General features: G+C 46.1%; 1 protein-coding gene across 2 annotated transcripts; it reads right to left on the bottom strand.

Moving 5' to 3' along the window:
* Positions 1-14,562: 14,562 nt before the first annotated feature.
* Positions 14,563-22,664, bottom strand: LOC142256476 (phospholipase A2 inhibitor and Ly6/PLAUR domain-containing protein-like). Of its 2 annotated transcripts, XM_075328184.1 has the most exons (5): positions 22,543-22,664; positions 19,099-19,212; positions 18,867-19,013; positions 16,982-17,131; positions 14,563-15,609 (listed from the first exon to the last, which is right to left on the bottom strand). In XM_075328184.1, exons 1-5 carry the CDS (start codon positions 22,592-22,594, stop codon positions 15,554-15,556), a joined length of 519 nt encoding a protein of 172 aa, XP_075184299.1. In that variant the 5' UTR covers positions 22,595-22,664; the 3' UTR covers positions 14,563-15,553. The 2 variants fall into 2 exon arrangements, with proteins under 2 accessions (XP_075184299.1, XP_075184301.1); XM_075328186.1 differs by lacking the exon at positions 19,099-19,212.

Raw genomic sequence — 22,664 nt, 5'->3', positions numbered from 1 at the left:
AGGGACTGTGGAGCAAGGAACCAGGACTCTAGGAACCGTGGGTTACCTGTGGAATTGTAATACTTCAGGAACCACAGGGCGCCTGTGGAAGTCTGGAACAAAGGCTCACAGGACTCAGCACGAGGCGGGGTGCAGACTCTTGGATAGCGGGACACTTTATGGTTATCTGTTAAAAATGCCAGGTGAGGGGATCCCCGAGGTCCATCACCAACTAAAGAGTCTAAAGCATCACCAGCAAAGAGGAGACAGAGGATTGAACCCCTTACATAGTCCAGGCTGCCTGCAATAGGACCAGGACTTAAACGGGGGGCTACCCCAGAAGCTTTAAGTCACAGGAGCCCAATACAAACAAGAGTGTACGGAGGACAGCTACCCCAGGTCAAAACTGGCACAGAGAGCAAGTTGAGCGGGAACACCTGAAACTGGCACCAGCGGGTCCACAAACCAAGCTAACAGTAAAAAGGCAAGTTGAAATTGCAATACCTGTGTGGACTGTTTCCTTCTCGCCTCCGTACATATACACTGACTGTTCCCTCCTATTGCCCCCTCATCATCCACTGCTGGGGCCTAGCCCTGCTTGTGGAGGGCCCAAAACACCTAAGCTGCATTACTCCACCAGCCCTAGCAGGACCCTGCAGCGGCGGCTTCAATAATCTGGCCGCCACCACAAGGGGCATTGTTGAAAAATTCTTTTCTTTTCCTTCCATTTTTCACCCCTTTTTTATCAGATCGACCCCAGGGTCACGGAACCCAGCATCAGCCGTGACCACGACTATTGCCCCCTGCTCAACACGCGCCCGGGACCGAGTACGCCACAACCGTGGGGCATCACAAAAACATCTTTAAGCTCACTAACTAAGCCGTTCATGCCCACTAACCCAGCTTGTCATGCCCACTAACCTGGAAGGAGCCCATACATTCTAGGCTCAAGTGTACCTGCCCTTGCGCCCCCTCCTACTTCCGGTGTTGCTCATTAGCCTCATGTATATTCACTGCTTTCCCCCTCACTGGAGTAGGCGGGTCTATCGTACAGTAAAAAATAAATAAATAAAGTGACGTAGGGTCCCCCTATATTATGATACCCAGCACAGATAAAGCTTATGGCTAAAGGCTGCAGCCCCATTTGTGTGATTATCTTGGCTGTGAATTAAAATAAGATAGACCCCATGCTGTTTTTAATTATTTAAATAATTAAAAAAAAACAACAGCATGCAGTCCCCCCAAATTTGTTACCCAGCCAAGATAAGGCCCACAGCTGGGGGTTGGTATTCTCATACTGGAGAGACGCAGCCTAAAGATTTTGGCCTGCAGCCGCCCAGGATTGTCGCATCCAATAGATGCAACAGCCCCAGTTACCCGGCTCTTCCCGAATTGCCCTGGTGCAGTAGCAATCGGGGTTATTTCAGGGGTTAATTGCAGCTCATAGCTTCGACTAAGCCCTAGATTGGTAATGGCAGGCGTCTATGAGACACCCACCATCACCAATCTGTAATAAGTAAAAAGAAATAAACACAAACACCAAAGAAATCCATTATTTGAGATAAAAAGCAAAAAGCCTTGTCTTTCACCACTTTATTATTCCCAAGACACCCTGCATGTCCGACATAATCCACACAAGGTCCCACGGTGATTCAGCTCTGCTACATCTGAAAGTCACAGCGAGAGGCCATGGAACTTGACTGCCCTCTGTGAGCTCAAGAGAATGAATGAGCCGCACGATCAGCGGTCACTTCACTCAGGTGATTCACGTTCACAGCTGGCAATACCTGAGTGAGGTCACCGCTAAATGCGAGGCTCACTCATTCTCTGTATAGACTAGAGGTGAGCGAGCCTCTGAAGGCTCGAGTTCGGTTCGATTCGTCGAACGGACGCTCCGTTCGAGTTCAGTTCGACGAACCGTTCGACGAACCTCTCGAACCCCATTGAAAACAATGGGAGGCAAACACAAACACATAAAAGCACATTATACATGTACACATACAGTTAATAAACAATGCCATAACACTTACAGGTCCCCGCGATGCGTCCTGCACTCTGTCTCCCACCGCTTTTCCTTCTGATAATCGTTGCATCCTCCCGGTAACCAACACTGATGATAGGACCTATCGTGACTTCAAAATAGCATGTGACCAGTCACGTGTCTATTATCTCATTGGCTACAGACTGGTCACATGGTTAGACGTCATGCTCGGTCCTGTCAGTGCATCTCTCCGGTACACGGTGCTCTTTCCAGCATGTCCGTGTACCGGTGAAATGCTCTGGCACATGGTCGACTGTATGTTTCTGCATGTGGGCGCTCTTTACAGAGTCAGCCCACATGCAGGGACTAGCTGTCACAGCCGGTAAATAGTGGCACCGGGAGTCACGTGATCGGAGCACAATTGTTATGGTAACCTGCCTGTCAGCGGTGACGTCACCGCTGACAGCCTGCACCGGCACCGTGAATAACGTGATCGGATCACCATTGCTATGGTAACCCGCTTGTCAGCGGTAACATCACCGCTTACAGCCTGCAGCTTCTGCTCACTCACTGAGTGAATAGACTGCACGGGAGCAGCAGCGTTCTTCCTCCCATGCAGCACTGTCTGATGTAGCAGAGCTGCATGGGTTGAAGGAGAAAAAAGACAGAAGACCATGGATCGTTGAGGGCTGACAGGGAGTAATAAACATGGAGTCTCCAAATGTGTGTGTATTTATTTCTATTAAAGTATTTTTTCTCTGTGTGGTGTATTTTTTTAACCCTTTATTGGAGATTCTTAGTGGCCGGGTCAAACTTGCCTGACATTAAGAATCTCTGTCTTAATACTAGCTAGTAAAATAAAACTAGTCTTAACGCAATATTACCCAGCAAGCCACCCGGCTTCAGGGCAGCTGGAAGAGTTGGATGCAGCGCCAGATGATGGTGATTCTATGAAAGCGCCATTTTTTGGGACGGGGCTGCAGAGTGCAATTCCCAGCAGAGGGGTCCAGAAAGCTCGGGCCAGCCTGTGGTGCGGATTCCAATCTTCAGCTGCCTAGTTGTAGCTGGCTAGACACAAAAATGGGGCGTAGCTCCTGTTGATTTTTTTTTTTTAATTATTTCAAAACCCGGTTTGCTGGAAGGCAAAGTGATCAGATGATGTTTCAGGTTTAAGGGCCTGAATCACATGACACATCAGCTGATTGTATAAATGTCTTTTATAAAATCAGCTGATGCATCAGTGCAAAAAAAAACCAAACTACACACTTCAGTGCAGACTCCTGTTCGACAGCATCAGCTGATAGTTTAGATGTCCGGGCGGTAAAAAGCCGGCCTCACCGCTCGACTTATAGTGTCAGCTGGTTCCGTCAGGTGACTGCATCAGCTGATCATCGCCAGGTCCGAGAGAGAGAGCGAAGAGAGAGAGAAGAGAGAGTGAGGATTACCAGCCAAGGTGAGGTTGCCAGCTGTGGTCTGCAGGCTGCAGCCGTCTGCTTTACCCTAGCTGGCTACAAAAATAGGGGGAACCCTACGTCATTTTTTTGGCTAAATACAAAGCTAAGCACCCCTTAGTGCCACATGAAAGGCACCAAAGGGTGCAAAATTACAAAATGCAGGAGAGTGGGACATTATGTGTCTTTCTGCCATTATAATGACAGAAAAGACTGATATGAAGTGCACAAGCACAGGAAAATCACCAGGGCGCTCTACGCTGTGAAAGGCAGTAGAACATGGCACTGGAGTGAACATGTGACCGCCTCATGTAGGATGAAGCTATGGATCCTGGGTAAATTTATGCATTTACCCTCCTTCAGTTTTTTTGCAGTACACAAAAAAAACGGAAGGCACACGGATGACAAACAGATGACATACGGACCGTCTACGGAACGGAAACGGATGCCACACGGATGCACCCGTGAAAAAAAACGGACTGTTTTTTGCAGACCGCAAAAATGGATCGGTCGTGTTAATGTAGCCTTATTCTGATCTGCCGTTTATAAACAGCAGGCAGAAATAAGTGAATAACGCCCCGCGGCGTCAGAAAATCTCCGCGGTTTCAGGGCTAGCTGAGACCCTGGAGATCATGATTCAGGACGGTTTTTCCGGTCCTCGCTCACGTGATCACAGGTATACATCGTACACCGATGATCACGTTACAGTAAATGACAGCGCCGGTAAAAAATTATTTATCTCCCATCTGGCATGAACAAACACTTCTTCTCCACTTCTTCTCCACTACTTCTCCACTTCTTCTCCACTTCTTCTCCACTTTTTCTCCACTTTTTCTCCACTTTTTCTCCGTTCTTTTTCTATGGTCGGTCTACCCATTAGCTCTGCCATGCATACTGTAGCTCTACACCTACTGCACATGTTACTTTACGATTGACATCTCTTTCGTACCAGAGCTGTCTAAGCCTACTCTGACCCCATATTTGTCATTACTATATTGTCCTTGTACTGTATTATGACATTTGTATCATGTGTTTCATTTCTTGCTGTGTTGCAATTTTTTTGCTGCATCCCAATTGTACCTCTACATTGTTCGAGTTTATGTTATTGTTCTCTCACTCTTATGTGATACTGATTATTGTCATTTTTCATGATTACATGCAGATAAGTCCAATCTGACGAAGGCTCAGGCCGAAACGTCATTTGTAACTTGTTTTGGACAAAAACATATATGCTTATGAAAAATTTTTTTTTCTTAATACGGACCAAGAAAGAGTGATTTTGCATTACTATCCGTTGTGACTTACTGACTTAGTCTGGGAGATTTAGAGTGCCGAGGTTACTCACTAATTTTATCTATTATTACCTCTGAACACCTATATACCAGTGAGCAGAGCTTCCTCTACAGTAGTTCTCCTGATTAGGCATGCCCTTACCTCATGAGCAGGGCATTGCAGCTTTGGTAGCAACCATTACGACATGGACTCTGCTGCTGTGGACCCGGGGAGAGTGAGTGCAGATTCATTGCACCCACACTCCTCACATGAAGGGTCCGCACTCCTAGAAAATGGGGGATACGTTCCCTGAGTGTCTCCCCCCCATATTCTAAATGGTCCAGAGTCGTCGTGGGACCCCTTTATTTTTTTTCTTACAATAAATTGGTGAAAGAGGAAATGTTTTGGGGACTGTTTTTTCAAATAAATTTCTTTTGTCGATTTTTTTTTGTTAGTACTGACAGTTTATGATGTTGGGTATCTAATAGACGCCATGACATCACAAACTGCTGGGCTTGATCTCAGGTGACTTTACAGCTAGTATCAACCCGATTTATTACCCCGTTTGCCACTGCACCAGGGCACGGGATGAGCTGGGGTGAAGCACCAGGATTGGCGCATCTAGTGGATGCGCCACGTCTGGGGTGCCTGCGGCCTGCTATTTTTAGGCTGTGAAGGCCCAATAACTATGGACCTTCTCACCCTGAGAATACCAGACCACAGCTGTCCGCTTTACCTTGGCTGGTGATCCAATTTGGGGGGGACCCTACTTTTATTGTGTAATTATTAATATTTATAAAATAATTATAAAAAAGAGCCTGAGGGGACCTCCACATTGGATCCCCAACCACGGTAAAGCTGCCAGCTGTGGTTTTCAGGCTACAGCCGTCTGCTTTACCCTAGCTGGCTATCAAAAATGGGGGGACCCAACGTCATTTTTTTTTAACTTTTTTTTAAATAGAAAAAATTAATGGGCTTCCCTGTATTTTGATTGTCAACCAAGGTAATGGCAGGCAGATGGGGGTGGCAACCCATAGCTGTCTGCTTTATCTGCGCTGAGAATCAAAAATACCATGGAGCGCTACGTCATTTTTTTAAAGATTTATTTTTACAGCACTGTGATGTCCAGCAATCAAAATACAGGGAAGCCCATTTTGTTTTTAGTTATTTAAATAAATAATTCAAAAAATATATATGGGCTCCCGCTGCATTTTTTGTATTGCTAGCTAAGGGAAATCCAAGCAGCTACTGGCTGCTAACCCCCACTGCTTGGTGTTACCTTCACTGGCAATGGAAAATCCAGGGAAGCATTTTTTATTTTTTTTGCCAAAAAACTACAAAAAAAGGACGTGAGCTTCGCCATATTTTTATATTCCAGGTATAGCAGGCAGGTGCTGGAAGAGTTGGATACAGCGCCAGAAGATTGCGCTTCTATGAAAATGCCATTTTCTGAGGCGGCTGCAGACTGCAATTCGCAGCAGTGGGACCCAGAAAGCTCAGGCCAACCTGTGCTGCGGATTCCAATCCCCAGCTGCCTAGTTGTACCTGGCTGGACACAAAAATGGGGCGAAGCCTACGTCATATGTTTTCTAATTATTTCATGAAATTCATGAAATAATAAAAAAAGGGCTTCCCTTTATTTTTGGTTCCCAGCCGGGTACAAATAGGCAACTGGGGGTTGGGGGCAGCCGTACCTGCCTGCTGTACCTGGCTAGCATACGAAAATATGGCGAAGCCCACATAATTTTTTCAAAGGGGGAAAAAACTTCTGCATACAGTCCTGGATGGAGTATGCTGAGCCTTGTAGTTCTGCAGCTGCTGTCTGTCTGTATGGAGAAGAGCAGACAGCAGCTGCAGAACTACAAGGCTCAGCATACTCCATCCAGGACTGTATGCAGAAGTTTTTTGCCCACCAAACAAATCACGTGGGCTTCGCCATATTTTTCCTCTGCCTCCAACCCCCAGTTGCCTATTTGTACTCGGCTGGGAACCAAAAATATAGGGAAGCCCGTTTTTTTTTAATTATTTCACTTATTTCATGAAATAATTAAAAAACAAATGACGTGGTCTTCGCCCCATTTTTGTGTCCAGCCAGGTACAACTAGGCAGCTGGGGATTGGAATCCGCAGCACAGGTTAGCCCGAGGTTTCTGGGCGCCTCTGCTGCGAATTTCAGTCCGCAGCCGTCCAAGAAAATGGCGCTCTCATAGAAGCGCCATCATCTGGCGCTGTATCCAACTCTTCCAACAGCCCTGGAGTCGGGTGGCTTGTTGGGTAATCATGAGTTAATACTGGCTTTGTTTTACTAGCCAGTATTAAGCCAGAGATTCTTAATGTCAGGCACGTTTGACACGGCCATTAAGAATCTCCAATAAAGGGTTAAAAAAAAGACACCACACAGAGAAAAAATACTTTAATAGAAATAAATACACAGAAACATTAGAGACTCCATCTTTATTACTCCCTGTCAGCCCTCCACGATCCTGCTCTTCTGTCTTTCTCGTTTAACAAATGCAGCTCTGCTACATCACTGCTGCATGGGGGAAGACGCTGCTTCCCGTGGAGCATTCACTCCGTGAAAGCTGCACGAGAAGCAGCGTGCAGCCTTCACTCCGTGAGTGATCACTGCTGCTAGCGGTAACAGCGGTAACGCTGACAGACGCGTTACCATAGCAATGGTGCTCCCGGAGCCGCGGTTAGCGGTGACGTCACCGCTAACTGCGTTGCTATGGCAACGGTGATCTCCGTTAATGACCGGCTGTGTCAGCCAGTCCCTAACGGAATGGGAAGTCGACCGTGTGCTAGAGCATGTTGCCGGTACACGGTACACGGCGATACACAAATGTGCATCGTGTACCGGAGAGATGCACTCGCAGGTCCTACATGACGCGTCATAGTCATGTGACCAGTCTGTAGCCAATGAGATAATAGCCACGTGACTGGTCACATGGCTATTTTGACGTCACGATAGGTCCTGCATCGCTGCTGGCAGTGCTGGTCATCGGGAGGATTCAGCGATCATCGGATGGAATAGCGGCAGGAGACAGAGTGCAGGAGGGATCGTGGGGACCGGTAAGTGTTATGGCAATGTTTATTAAATTTACTGTGTACATTTATCTTGCATTTTTATGTGTTTGTGATTGCCTCCCATTATAGCCTATTGGTTCGAGTTCGGTTCGACGAACTGAACTCGAACGGGACCTCTGTTCGGCGAACCGACCTCGAGCCGAACCGCGACCGGTTCGCTTATCTCTACCTAAGAGGTTGAGTTTCATCATCTGCAACTTGTTGGCAACAGAAAGGCTGCCTTTACACCCTTTTGAGACCGAGGATTTTCGAGACCTTATGCCCATTGCAGTGCCCCAAGAGCCGATGGCCAGTCGTTACTCCTTCTCCAAGAAAGGCGTGCCCGCGCTACCACAACAGGTCGCACACAACCTCACCGATTCCTTGAGAAACTCTGTGTGTGACAGGGTGCATTTCACCACAGATACTTGGACCAGTAAGCATGGACAGGGGAGTTACATGTTGCTGACTGGGCACTGGGTAACTATGGTGAGAGATGGAGAATGGTTTGCTGTACAAGTCTTGCCGTCCCCACGACTTGTGTGTCAATCCTTCCTCTGTATGTACAAGTTCCTCCACTGCTTCTGCCTCCTCAACCTCGTGTGGGTCTTCCACCTCGGCCCAAACCCTGTGTGGTCAGGTCACCCTTCCTTGTAACTGCGCCCAAGGAATCCCACACACCTCCTTACTATGCTGGCAGCACAGCTCAACAGCATGATGCGGTCGACTCTTTACTTAGAAATGTCTGGGAAATGTGAGTCACACCGCTAAGGAGTTGTGGACGGTAAGCTCTGGAGAGTGAGACCGAGTTTCATCAATGGTTGTCTCCACTCAACCAGCAGCCAGGGAAGGTCGGGTGCTACAATGATGCAAACCAGTCTGTGACCCTTCTTCAGGGCAATGTGACACACGTGCCTTGCATTGCTCACGTGTTGAACCTGGTTGTCCAGCAATTTTTAAAACACTATCTCGGCCTACATGGCCTTCTGCAGAGGGCACGGTGTAATGCCTGCCTGGATCAACACACTCAGATGGGCTGTAAAGGATAGGCTAGAGACAAGCCACTCACCAAGCTGGACACCCAGAACCCTGAAACCCTTTAACCCCTATACAGTGATTTGGAATTACACAGGGCCCAAGTTGATCAATACCTGTGGAAGGCTGCAGTTCCAGAGAATAGTAGTCATGCAGGGTCAAAAACATTAATTGAGGAAGAGGAACAGAATGGGATGGCCAGGACTTAATCAGAAAACAAGCAGAGGTGAAATGCGTATCGGCCAACGAGGTACATAAACAGCAAGCAGGAATAGTAGTCACAGGTAACAAGCACACAAACTCATAAAACTGAACTGGGGGTAACAGTAACAAGAGGTTCATAGCTATGTCTGGCAGTGGTCTGCAGACAGGAGGGGCCTAAACAAGGGTGTGGTATCTTCCCAATGGTTGTAGCTGAATGATGGTACTTCATCTGTGAGATACCCACCACCTACATTCAGCCTATGGTTCTGTATCTGTCAAGGTAACGCAACCCAGTGAGTGACCATAACCTGCGTCCACCTGCGCCGCTGGCATCGACTCCTTTCCCATCATCAGCACTATGCACGAAATGAACACGTTGTCACCTGGCGACCGGAGTACAAATTGATTGAGTGGACTACGTTGGTGACTTAACAGCCATGTGCGGCAATGATGCAAACCTGTCTGCGGCCCTTCGGCAGGGCAAAATGACACACGTGCCTTGTATGGCTCACGTGTTGAATCTGATTCTCCAGCAATTTTTAAAATATCATCCCGGCCTACATGGCCTTGTGCAGCGGGAACGCTGCTATGTGCTCACTTTCATCCTTCGCACCCAGCAGCTCAACAACTTTCATCGCTCCTGAAGACGTAGGGTCTGGCGGTTAAACGCCGGAAATGCGATGTTCCGACACGCAGGAATTGGAATCTGCACATGTTGCAGTGTCTGTGGCAGCACCGCAGAGCCCTGCTGAAATATGGTCTGACGTATACCCTGGGCTATCTTGATCCAGAGGTGGTGCAGATCACGCTGCTGGAGTGGTGTCAGATCAAGGACCTATGCACCCTTCTACACAGTTTACAAATGTCGACGAAGATGTTTAGCACTGGCAATGCCATTCTCAGCGCGACAATTCTGGTCATCTACATGATGGAGCACACTGTAAGCATTATTCGGAGTCAGGTATTGGTCCAAGAGGAAGGGGAGGAAGTATAGGAGGAGTCATATGCAGAAGGGATAATAAGATCTACAAGGTCCAGACGGTGAGCGGCACCTAGGCGGCAGTCATGGTGGGGGAGAGGGATTAACAAGGGCGCATAGTATCAGCAAAAATTGTTGAGGAAGGTGCAGGAGCCCATGAAGAAATGGAGGACGAACTGGCTATGGGCATGGAAGACTGAGCAGATGAGTGACAGCTTGCTCACATTTCGGTTGTGCGAGGTTGGGGGGAGAGGGCAGAGGAAGGAGTCACGATTCTCACCTCTCTGCCACCAACACACCAAGGACTTGGTCCTCCTGGATAAACAAGACACATGAGCGCCTTCTTGCTGCACTACCTACAACATGACCCTCGGATTGTACGAATTTGAAGTAATGCTAACTACTGGGTTGCCACACTGTTAGATCCCTGGAACAAGACAAAATTTGGCGAAATAATTCCTGCCATAGAAAGGGACACATGTATACAGGAGTATCTGCAGAAGGTGGTACGGATTCTTAGATCTGCTTTTCTAGTAAACACCAGTGCTGCACAGAGTGAATCTCAACGCTTTGTCATGGATAGGAGGAAATGGGCTTTTACTTGTCCACATCTGAGGGACCGAGGGCTGGCTGTTGTGCTGAGATGGCATTGAGTACGGTGTCCCTGCAAAGTTGCACTTTTGGTTATATACCAAATGAGTTGAAAAAGGACAGATGCTGGTGGAAAGGGGAACAGGTGTGTTGGAAAGGGGAAAAAAGTTTTTGTCCGTGGGTTTGGTGGTTAAGCAACAGTAACATTTGATGAAGAAACACCATCTGTTACAGTGGGACTGGCAGATTTGGATAAGGTGGTATATACTATGTTACCGCTATATAACGAAAATTAATAAGAAAAGAAAGAGAAAGGTATATATCCCCATCAGCAGTCAGTGTCCACCGTGCTCCCAGATGGAAAAGGAGAGGTTGGCAACTGGAAGGTTTGGTGGAGGATACAGAGCTGTGTGGCTATGAAACTAATAGTTGCCTGAACCGAGTTAGACGCCACTGGGATCTGGAGACTGGGAGCCCTGTTAGCGTCACAGGGTCCACACGCCCACCCAGCCCAGGAACTCCCTGTTAACATTACAGGGGCCATCATCAGGACACCTGATGCCCTGTGGTCTATATGGGCCCCCCACATCAGGGGCAGTGCCAAAGAGTTCATTACCGGACCTAGTCTCTGATGCAGTAAGTGCCTGAGCATGCTCAGTAGCATGAAATACAGTCTCTGAAAAAAGACTATCAGCTTTAGCATGGTGTCTCAGCACAACACAGGACTTAGACCCGGCACGGAATGCAAGTACCTGTGCAAAGAGGCTTTCGCACTAAGTGTGGGAGCATGCGCTGTATCCCGAAATGAAGACTTAGCCTCAGGAATGGCACAGTCAGGCTGAGCATACTCACTAGGCGAAACACTGTAGTTAGGCTGCGGCTGGGGAAAATCGGCACACGCATGCGCACTAGCTGCCTCTCCACACTTAGACGTGGAGGAGAAATTGCTCATCGGGTGTGGACTTGGAGATGCTTTCTATGAACAGAAGGAAAAGATAAAGGAAGCCTCACTTTCTATCCCTCCGAATTATCAAATGCAGTAAGGAATTCCCTGAGTTTGCTATAAAATTAGCGCAGCAAAATGTGCATGAGGGTGTCATGCAGAGGTGCTGCACATAGATTTGCACCAGTGGGACACTAATGGAAGTCCAACAGCCACTTCTTGTATGCCACTAAGTTTACTAAATTTTTGGTATTATAATGTCTTAGTAACAATGAGTTTGAGTGTGCAATGCAGGCAGACTTGCTGCAAATATCTTTGCACTTGTGGGACAATACAGAAGTCCAACAGCCACGTTTAGGATGCCACTAAGTTCACTGAGTATTTGCTAGTATAATGGCTTAGTAACAATGAGTTTGAGTGTGCAATGCAGGCAGACGTGCTGCAAATATCTTTGCACTTGTGGGACAATACAGAAGTCCAACAGCCACGTTTAGGATGCCACTAGGTACACTGAGTGTTTGCTAGTATAATGGCTTAGTTATAATGAGTTTGAGTGTGCAATGCAGGCAGACGTGCTGCAAATATCTGTGCACTACTGGGACTATACAGAAGTCCAATAGCTACGTTTAGGATGCCACTAAGTTCACTCAGTGTTTGCTAGTCTGGCGCCCCTGACTTGGTCAGGCACCACTGAGTACTGCACCCATGCTGGGGACAGTACAAACAGGTAATCCAGAAGGCTGACCGAGGTGTGACTACACAGGCGCATAGTGATCAGGTCTCACACATGTACCTTTGGGAGGACCCCTGGGGATCCCAGGAGGGGGCAAAGCCTTCACCTCCACTTGAGGAGTGGAGGGGGCGAAGCCTCCATCTCCACTCAAGGGGTGTGGTAGAGAGCCTGGTTGCTAGGTGACGTAGGCAGGCACAAGGGGAAAAGAGAAGGAGGAGTATACAGTCTGAAGCAGAGTGTGGAGGAGTGAGGAGCATGGAAGTGGAGCTCAGACAGAAGCAGCAGTGCAGGTCCCACGAGTGAGCCAGTTTAGTGTGCAGTCCAGGAAGAGCAGAAGCAGACCCTGGAGCTGTTACAGTCTAACAGCGTCCGCGCAGTGACTACCGACGGGGGAGAACGGTCACCTGGGAGTGCTGCCCGAACACCACGCACAGCTGGAGAGAGAGCAGTGTAGTGGAAAGTAAGGAGACTGTCAGGGAGTACCAGGCCCAAACGGGCGGCAGATCCCGATGCGGGGATAGATCCACCTTTCCTTGCTAAACCTGCCGGTGTGGGGCCCTTAACGCCCACGCCACAACACCACAAAAGCTGCAGCCACGTAGCCACAGTTAGGGCCCATAGTTCACAGGAGGCAAGCAGCTGGAGTGATCTGGTCCAGGCGACAAGCAAACGGCAAACAAACGAGGGGAGCAGTTACTTCCCTGGGTTACCCCCATAGGGACTAAAAGTCGGGGTTACCACAAACCACAGAAGGGCTAAGGAAGGCGAGTCGGTAGCCACCCTCATCAGTCAGCCTGAAGGATACCTGGTTCCAGCCTGGTTCATCCCAGCTACGCCCGGGTTACTCACTCTGCCATCAACAGTGAGTAAAACCCCTGAAAGACATTCTGCTTGTGTGGAGTTATTCTGCGCCTTGTGGTTCTACACACCTACACAGGGCCCTGGGGCTTGCCTCACTCTCAGGAGGCTATTACAACTGGCTGCACCCACCATCAGCCCCAGGCATCCCTTAACCTGCAGTGGCGGTCCCCACTGACCGCAATTCTGAGAGTGGCGTCACGACAATCCTAAAAGAAGATCTCCTACCTGTGACAAGATCCAGCTACGTGGAGTCCCTGAAGGTAATGCACCAACACAATACTGGTGGGGCTTCACACTAGTATAATGGCTTAGTTATAATGAGTTGGAGTGTGCAGAGGACAGGAGGGTACAGTGCCAGGGTTGTGGGTCTCTGGGTAGGGGAAAGGAAGCCTGCCTTTCTATCCCTCCTAATGGGGAAATGCAGTGAGGAAATCCCTGACCTTAGCTACACAGATGCTGTCATCTTGTGTAGCTGTTAAACTCTGTTTTCACGGACCTGTCACCTATGGCTCTGACCCTGCCGGTACGAGCCTTTAAAAGGACTGATAGAAAGTGCTATCCCTATTCTGTACAGCACTGTGTATAGAGCGTACACAGCAGTATCGGAGACAGGAGCTGCGCCAGCGGTGACTGACACCAAGGACGCAGAAGAGATAATGGCGTCCGGACGGGCAGATACTCGTTTTTATAATGCCGGGACATGTGACATGGACATCCTATCACATGTGCCGTTGCTTCTCTGGCTAAAAGTCCACTTAGCTGTGTGTGTGTCTGGGATTGGCTGATATGCTGGCCCGCCCCACTACACGCTCGCGCTTAGGGAAGGAAGACAAGGGAAAAAAAAAAAAAATGGCGATCGCCATTATCCAAACAGCAGTGATCTGAATGCGCTGTTCCCGCACACTATACACTGAAATTTCATAATAGTGTGAGTCACAGAGTGACTTACACTATTACAGCGGAAAGCCAGCTAGTAATTAGCTGGTCTTTTTGCTGCTAGAACCGTTCTCGAATGTATCTAGAACTATCGAGCTTTAGTAAGAAGCTCGAGTTCTAGTTCGATCTAGAACAGCCCCCAAAATCACTCGAGCCGCGAACTGGAGAACCTTGAACCGCGACCCTCGCTCAACTCTACTCCCCATATATCAATGACATTGCTATGTTTAGATGTTAATAGACTGAAAAGAAAAGACTCAACTCTCAACTAAAAAGACAAGAAAACATTTGGACGCCTGAATACTGAATAGAAAGTGTGATACTTTGCATTCTTGTGGATTATTTGTAATTAGGACAGAATAGAGGAAGATCATTAGAAATAGTAATGAGTGATTACATGTTATTGCAATAAATTCAAACTGATTTTACAAAAATCCACACTTAATTTTTTTTTAATGTGCTTCCATTTGGATTTAGCCAGGTGGTGGCCGACAGCTGCATTTGCCTGAATTATGAAAAGCAAGGAAACCGAATACTCTTCATAGTTACCTTTCTGCGTCTTCAGATTGTCATCATTTACGTTAGGGCTAGGTTTTGGCTTTGAGCTTTGCTAGGAAAATTAGCGTCCTGTGCATGTGCCAGCAAAGGTTGCAGTGCATGCTGTAATGTTATGATGCCGGGATGTCATAGTCCTTCAAGTTTTGCTCTTGTGCACAACCCTCCTGATTCATCAAACCTGGAGGTGCCTCCACTGGATGGAATTTTCAATGCATCCAATGGTGATCTGAAGATGTGACGGGGAGCAGGTGGAGCTAGTGATAAGAGGAGGGGTCAGAGAGCTGAGTAAAAGGATTTTTTAATTTTTAACACATTATTGGAGATGAACAGATCTGTGGAAGTTCAGTTCGCCGAGATCAGCCGAACTTGAATCCCAAACTTGATCTGAAACCCAATGAAACTCACTAATTGGGCAGTTTGGGTTTCCGCCCACAGGCAGCCAGCCATAAACATATCATTTCTGGGGGCAGGTGACAAGGGTTTTCTAATTTTTTGAGGGGTGTACGTTATATCCGATCACGCTGTTGTTACACCCTGTGCAAGCCATTTGAAAATGCAGTGGGCCTAGCACCGAGTGTACCCGACAACAGTGAAGCTCGCGCAAGTAAAGTTCATGGGTAAAGAAAGAACCTCAACTCTGAACGCAAACTCAGGTTTCTTTTTTCTAAAAGCCCGACCACTGAACCTCAGGTTCACTCATCTCTACACATTATGCCTATTATGCACCAGGTTCTAGAGTGATCCCAAAGCATAAGAGGGGACATTAGATTTGTAGAAATTAAACTGTAGAATTGAAATTCCTGGTAAAAGCAATGTAAACAGGTAAATTCAAATTTTCCTTGACACTAGCTTCTCTAATTTATCATTAATTTTACAATTAAAATGCCTGGCTTAAACTGTAGAATCTAACACTTGATGAACACCCTGCGCGTTTCTTCATAGGCAATCTTGCTGTCAATGTTGTATCAGCAGGCATCATCATTAATACAACCTTTGCCAGAATAATTTGTAAATGTTCCATCTGTAGATACAAAAACAAGAAACATTTTCATAACAAAAAATTTGTATATAGTCTACATTTCCTTAACATATTAATAGGACCTGAAAGGTTCCAACTGCAGTAAGCACTGAAGCTATATGCTATATATAAAAAAAACCCTCTAAAATATTTAAGTTCAGACTATATTTATGAATTTCCTATATTTTTTATTTTAGATGTGTGACGCCCCTGGACTATCAGTTCGTCACAGGGTACTGCACAAACTGCCCTTCTGGGCAGTATTCCAAGTCCCTCATGGTTCTGGGTCCCTATCTAATAGTGTTGCCTCCAACAGCAGATCAAATCCTAGATAAACCCTGCACCCCACCCACCAGATGCACCAGTGGACGGCTTGAGTGGAATAGAGTAGCCCATCTGGGGGTCAGGGAGGGGAAGTGAGGAGTGTAGTCAGTAAAGAGCAGAGAATGAGAGTAGGTTGGGAGCGGTGGCTCCTAGAGAAGCTATCTAGGTTGCACACGGTCGTCTGGGCCTAAAGGATTTGGACCCCCAGTCGCAGGGGATTGTGGCAAGGTGTCTGGACTTGTTGAGGAGGACAGCCAGCAGCCTAGCACTGTCACTGGTCCCGGATCGAAGGCACGAAAGGGTTCACGGACCCTTAGTCGGGGAGTAGCTTCAGGCAACCTGACAATTCACCTGAGGAGAATGGAGCCTTTATGATCTGTTCCCACCACCCCAGAATCAGGGCATTAGTGCAACGAGGGGAATAGGACTTTCCAATCCAAAACGGTCCAGAAAATCCCAAACGTGAGCCCTGAAAGCAAGCTCCCACACTTAGCCATAGTGGGGAGCGGGGCCCGGCAAGTTCCATACTACTGGGCCACCACGTTGAAGTTAAACTTAGTGCCAGGAGGCAGGTCACGGATCACCAGGCAACACTATAGGGGACGAGAACAGACAAGCTCACCTCAGTGGCAGCGGCACCCAGAGAGTTGGTTTACCCGGTTGTCACCGTCTGCTTATTGACTGAGTGAGTACGAGAGTGACCCCTGCATCCCACAGCATCCACACTGAGTCCTGGGGCATCCCCCTACCCGTGGAGGGCTACGACACCTTGCTGCCCTTCTTCATCACCCTGGGTACTTCCAAAGGCAGCGGCGGTACTTCCCAAATTACCATATATCACGGGTGGCATCAAGAACTATATATAAATTTCCCTGTAAATACCCCCTTTCATTTGAGTTGCCGCACGACCCCCGGGTCCGGAAACCCTCGAGCCACAGCGAACCCGGATCCGAGCAGCCCAGCTGCTTCCACGGGGCGGCACAGATGCTTTAGAGCAAAAAGAGCATTTGGTTATAGAAAATATTTACAACTTTAGGAAAGATTTTCTCACCTGGATTTACCATTGAACCCCTATATTCGATGCATTTGTTCATGGATCCAGTGCAGTTCATCATCTTGTCAGTTTTACATTCATCCAAGGTGTTAAAACATAGATATGATGGACATGTTACACCATTTTGTGTTTGATTTTCTGGAAGAACTGGAGAAACAAGCCAAATGTTTACTTTAAATAAATATTTAAATTTTACTAGAACTTATGGTAGGAAATAGCATGTAATTAAAGATGAATAAACCGATTTGATGCAAACTGTTGAATTTTTAATAATTCCTTCAAAGTGTGAAGACAAAAATACATTCTACAAATTTTAGTGTTTGATCTTCTGTTGGTGCTAAAGGAATGTACGCATATATTATTTCAAGTCACACCATAGTCTGAATGAGGTATTCAGACAAATGAAGCTTAAGAAATCAAAATATTTAAAATATTTATTTTTATTAAAAATTCAATATGTTAAAAAAGAGAAGAAAAAATCCCCCGAAAATAAGAGGCAAAACGCACGTCGGGGTAGAGGGATGTGGATTCAGCTGCCAGTAGTAAATTCTATTATTGTCTATTTGTCTCCTATACTCATTCGGTCCTGGGTGACCGGGTTTATTTAGTCACAAGCATGGAGCAGAATTAGACATGTTAATGGCGCTTTCTAAATGATTCATATCAACAAGTGATACTATTCAGCACAGAGCACCTTATCATTATATCTTGATTTATGTATTTATGCATGAATTAGGATGGCACTGTGATTGATTATAATTATGGCTGAGCGGATCTGGACTGTAAAAGTCCGGATCCGCGAGGTTTCAACGATATTTGGGTGCCGGACCCGGGTGCGGGATTCTGGGTGCATGATTCAGATTCGACAATTAAATTAAAAATAAAGAAAAGAAGAAATAAGTGAGCATTTCATACTTATCGAGACTCGGTGTCATGGCGGCACATTGCTTCCGGGTCGCGCATTCACTTCCTGTACTGTCCATCGCATACACACAGCTTTCCGTGTTTTCCCCGCCCACCGGCCGTCCTCTCGTCTGTGATTTGTTACAGGCTGATGCGCTCCCAGCCTGTGACAGTGTCTGCTGCAGTCATCATTTATCGTGGCTCAGTCATAGACTACACTCAGAGCTGGCAGTCTTCTCTATGGCTGCTCGCTCTGAGATGTAGCAGAGCTGGATGTGTCATCATGGGACATTGTGTCGATTACACCGGAGCTGCAGGGCTGTGTTTGGGCTTAATAAAAAGGCGAATGAGGGTGTGTGTTATGTACTTTATTCCAAATAAAGGATTTTTCTCTGTGTGTGTGCTACTTTACATTCACTTACAGGTTTGTATGATGCAGGTATCTCATAGATGCCTGTGCCATCACACTAACCTAGGGCTTAGTATCAGCTATGGGCTGCTACTAACCCCTTATTACCCTGATTGGCACTGCATCAGGCCAATGGAAAGAGCTGGTATTGCACCGGGATTATCACATCTAATAGATGCGGCAATACCGGGGGCTGTGTGCTAAGAATATACCAGGCCCCGGCTGGTGTTATCATGGCTGTGGATGAAAAGTAGGGGGGAATACGGGGGAATGAGGGTGCTGTGGTGGAGTGGGTCATCGGCAGCATGAGCAGGCTGTAGCAGCCTGCCATGTCCACGTGCATCCGCTCATTTCATATGCATCCTCCCGTCTATCATCTCTCAGCACTAAAGCCGGCGCTGACAGGTGGGTGGGAGGATGAGCGGGGGATGCGTGCATAGTAAAGAGCCAGCTCGCGTGATCACCCCTGGCAACTACAGCCTGGAGTGATCAAGTTGTAGAAAACATTATATACTTAAATCTGAAGTTTTTTTAGCAGTCAATTATAATTATTACCATTTTCACACTTACGTTCATATCCTTTATTGTTGCAAAACTCTCCATCGCAGCAACTCGCATAAAATCGAAGTGTTGAATTTCCCACTACCATTGCACCCTTGGTTCCACACAATGTTTCATTAGCACAACTTTTATACATTTCTTTTTGCAATTTTCCATCTATAAAATAGGTTAACATCACAGAACCAGAGGTGAGATGGTGATTGTTTAGGTTAGTTAAGAGGAAAAACTGAATTGTACTCACTATTTTTAACGCGTTGCGAGGCGGTCATGCATCGATTTCCAAGGCATTCAATCTCAGTCTCTTTACATTTTGTAGAATTGCGGCACATGCACGAATAACATTTATAGGAAAAGACTGGAAAATAACTCCAATCCAACTTATTATATTGAAACAATCAGAAAGAGGAATTTATCTGGAAGAAATCTATTGTCATTCGATTTACTGTATCTATTTCATAATCGTAGGTCCAACTTTTTATTGCCAATATTGTCGCTTTATTTTCACTGTGACTTAAATTCTAGGCTCATAAGTGTCATAGATCAGGATAACTATGCAGAATAATAAGCTACTGACATTTCAAAATTGATAAGATTGTTGTTGAATATTCTTTGGAATGCTCAGATAAAAATCCGCCATGGAAGACTCAAGTTACCAAACATACTGAGCTTAGGGTCAAGTGAAAACCTATCAGCAAACAAAAAGAAGACACCTATCCCGATCTACCATAAAAAAGAGCAGGTCTGGCACATCCTGGACATTAAAAAGTCTTCTTTCATTCAAACCATGAATACAAGTTAACACATGGTGCCGAAGAACACACGACACGTGACCCTTACACATTTCTGGTGTACACAGCGCCCTTAGGGGTACTTTTCACACTACGACATCGCAAGCCAATGCTTGCAATGCCGAGCGCGATAGTCCCCGCCCCCGTCGCAGCAGCGATATCTTGTGATTGCTGCCTTAGCGAACATTATCGCTACGGCAGCTTCACATGCACTCACCTGTCCTGCGACGTCGCTCTGGCCAGTGAACTGCCTCCTTCCTAAGGGGGCGGGTCGTGCGGCGTTACAACGACGTCACATGGCAGGCGGCTAATAGAAGCGGAGGGGGCAAAGATGAGCGGGATGTAAACATCCCGCCCACCTCCTTCCTTCCGCATAGCCGGCGTGAGCCGCGGTGACGCAGGTAGTAGATGTTCCTCGCTCCTGCGGCTTCTCACACAGCGATGTGTGCTGCCGCAGGAACGAGGAACAACATCGTACCGTCGCTGCAGCTACATTATAGAAATGTCGGACACTACACCGATGATACGATTACGACGCTTTTGCGCTCGTTAATCGTATCATAAAGGATTTAAACACTACGATATCGACAGCGACGCCGGATGTGCGTCACTTTCGATTTGACCCCACCGAAATCGCACCTGCGATATCGTAGTGTGCAAATTACCCCTTAGTCCTAAGGGCGCTGTGTATGTCGGAAACACTTGAGGGTCTCATGTGGTGTGTGCTTTGGAACCATGTTTTAACTCGGGTTCATGGTTAAAATAAAGAAGAAGAATTTTTAATGTCCAGTATGTGGAAGAACTGCTTTTTTGTACGGTAGATCTGGATAGGTATCTTCTTTTTTTTCATTGATACTTTTTCACTTGACCCTAAGCTCAGTATGTTTGTGATACTTCTTTATAGGCTTTAGAGGGGATCTGTCAAATGATTCAGTCTGCTTAAACCACTGGTAATATGAATCAGAACCTGGCATCGTGATTGCAGCCAGAGATATTCTTCTCTGAGATGCTCAAGTGTGTCAGAGATATAGTATTGTGAACAACCTGCTGAAGACCAAGGCTTGAGACATTACTAAATCCATTGCTACCCCTGGCCGGTATCTACCAACGCCATTCCAGGTGAATCATCAATTAGTAGAAAAGAAGAAATGGGTTTTCATGCCATGCTGCCAAATAAAAGCTAGGGATAGAAAGTGCAATAAGGTGTTACCCAATAAATATATGAAAGGTGATAAGGAATAGTGCTCACCTTGTGTGGTTGTGTGACAGACAACAAGTATCAAATCACTTAATCAGCTGCTGCAGGGTCCACGCTCTCAAAAGCAAGTATAGATCAAGAAGAACTATAGAAAGGTAGAACTATTTCTGCGTTGCAGTAGAAATGACACGGATCCTAAAATACTGAAGTATAGGGGGTTTTATTCTACACGTTTCAAAGTGTGTCCTCACTTCTTTATAGGAACTGGTGGATTTTCCTGATGAAGAAGTGAGGTCACACTTCGAAATGCGTAGAATAAAACAACCAATACCTCAGAATTTTTGGATTTGTGTCAATCCTACAGCAGCGCTAAAATAGTGCTGCCAGATAGATTTAGGATTGCTATCGATATGATGAGCAGATTTATTGTTCATAGTTCTACGCATTTCAGAGCTAGTATGCTCCTTCAGGAACTAAAAATAGCAATGTACTATTTTTGAATCCTGAAGGAGCATTCTAGCTCCGAAATGCGTAGAACAATAAAAAAATAAATAATAAAACAACAAATAAACAATAAAATCTCCTCATCATATCAATTGCTCTCCAGAATTTATCCGGCAGCACGGCATAACAACCCATTTCTTTATTTCTACTGATTGATATTATACCTCGTGGGTCTGCAGCCAGTTTTTCATGCTAACAAGTGCATTACAGAAGTTGTCACTTGCACAACTTACCCAAGCAAGTGTTCCCTGCACAACCTTATACTGGTTCCAACCAGGATAAGACGCAAGTTCTGCACCTTTTGTCTTTTCAGCCCCATCACTGTAACTCTAGGTGAATGACAGGTATCTCGTTATGAATGCCTATCAGTCAACTGGGGTGGCAATGGAATGAGCTAGTCAGGGCAACGCCAGATGAATAAGATCTTTGTCTATAGTCCATGGCAGAATCTTCAGATTGTGTTTTCTCTAAAATACCAGAGTATTTCACAGATAAACCTACCTGGCTGCAATAATGCTGCTATGCTCTGATTCACAGTGTCCATGATATGATCACCAGTCAACTTAGAAGCTACCCTTAATTCATACATTGCATGTATTTTAGTCTTTTTTTATTCTCTTCTATTAGTACAATGTCCACAATTTGAATTTTATACAATTTTCTCCCTCAATAATGTTGACTACAGATCGAGAGTGACTAAGAATCTATCAATGAGCTCATTCTGATTGAACGTTTGTGAAGCTTTTACCTGTTCTTTACGGAACTTCACTCAACTGAATAAGGAACACGTAAGAGAAAAGTTGAACTGTCATGTGGTCATAATATCTTTTAAGGTTCTTTCAGATTTGGTCAATGAGGAGTTATTGGGATTCATTTTTTTAGCCTAAGAATTGATCCCATAATATTATCAATTTAATATAAGAGATTGGTCTATGTATTACAATCACTGTAGAGGAAATAGTTGGATATGATCACCCACTGGATATAAAAGACTTTAGTCCATGTAAGATTTGGGGCACATTTTTTAAAGATCCCATATTCCCAATTAGAAAACCCAATGCCACCACATTGTCCAGAAACTTGCAAGATAACCAAAAAATTGTTTTTAGTATTTGCAGTGATCTGTCAATAAATTATGCTGATGCTCCTCATTGCACTGTGTGTCAATGATGGGAAGTGTCTGCGTTAGTCTTACCTGAGACGGCAAGAGTGGAGATCATGAAAAGCAAAGCAAACAGGTTCTTCATTGTGGATAAAGTGGTCGTTTTCTCGAATTATTTTCTGCTCGTCCTGCTGTCTTTACACAGGGATCAAATA

Source organism: Anomaloglossus baeobatrachus, chromosome 11, assembly GCF_048569485.1.
Source record: "Anomaloglossus baeobatrachus isolate aAnoBae1 chromosome 11, aAnoBae1.hap1, whole genome shotgun sequence".
NCBI lineage: Eukaryota > Metazoa > Chordata > Amphibia > Anura > Aromobatidae > Anomaloglossus > Anomaloglossus baeobatrachus.
Note: the sequence above shows the minus strand (reverse complement) of the source record. Positions and strands in the feature narration are given on the sequence as shown.

Excerpts from the sequence above, each read along its gene's own strand:
- LOC142256476 (XM_075328184.1), bottom strand. The coding sequence starts at position 22,594 with ATGAAGAACCTGTTTGCTTTGCTTTTCATGATCTCCACTCTTGCCGTC. Across the intron at positions 19,213-22,542 it reads CTCCACTCTTGCCGTCTCAG|TCTTTTCCTATAAATGTTAT; the intron begins GTAAGACTAACG and ends GTTATTTTCCAG. Across the intron at positions 19,014-19,098 it reads CTCGCAACGCGTTAAAAATA|ATGGAAAATTGCAAAAAGAA; the intron begins GTGAGTACAATT and ends CCTATTTTATAG.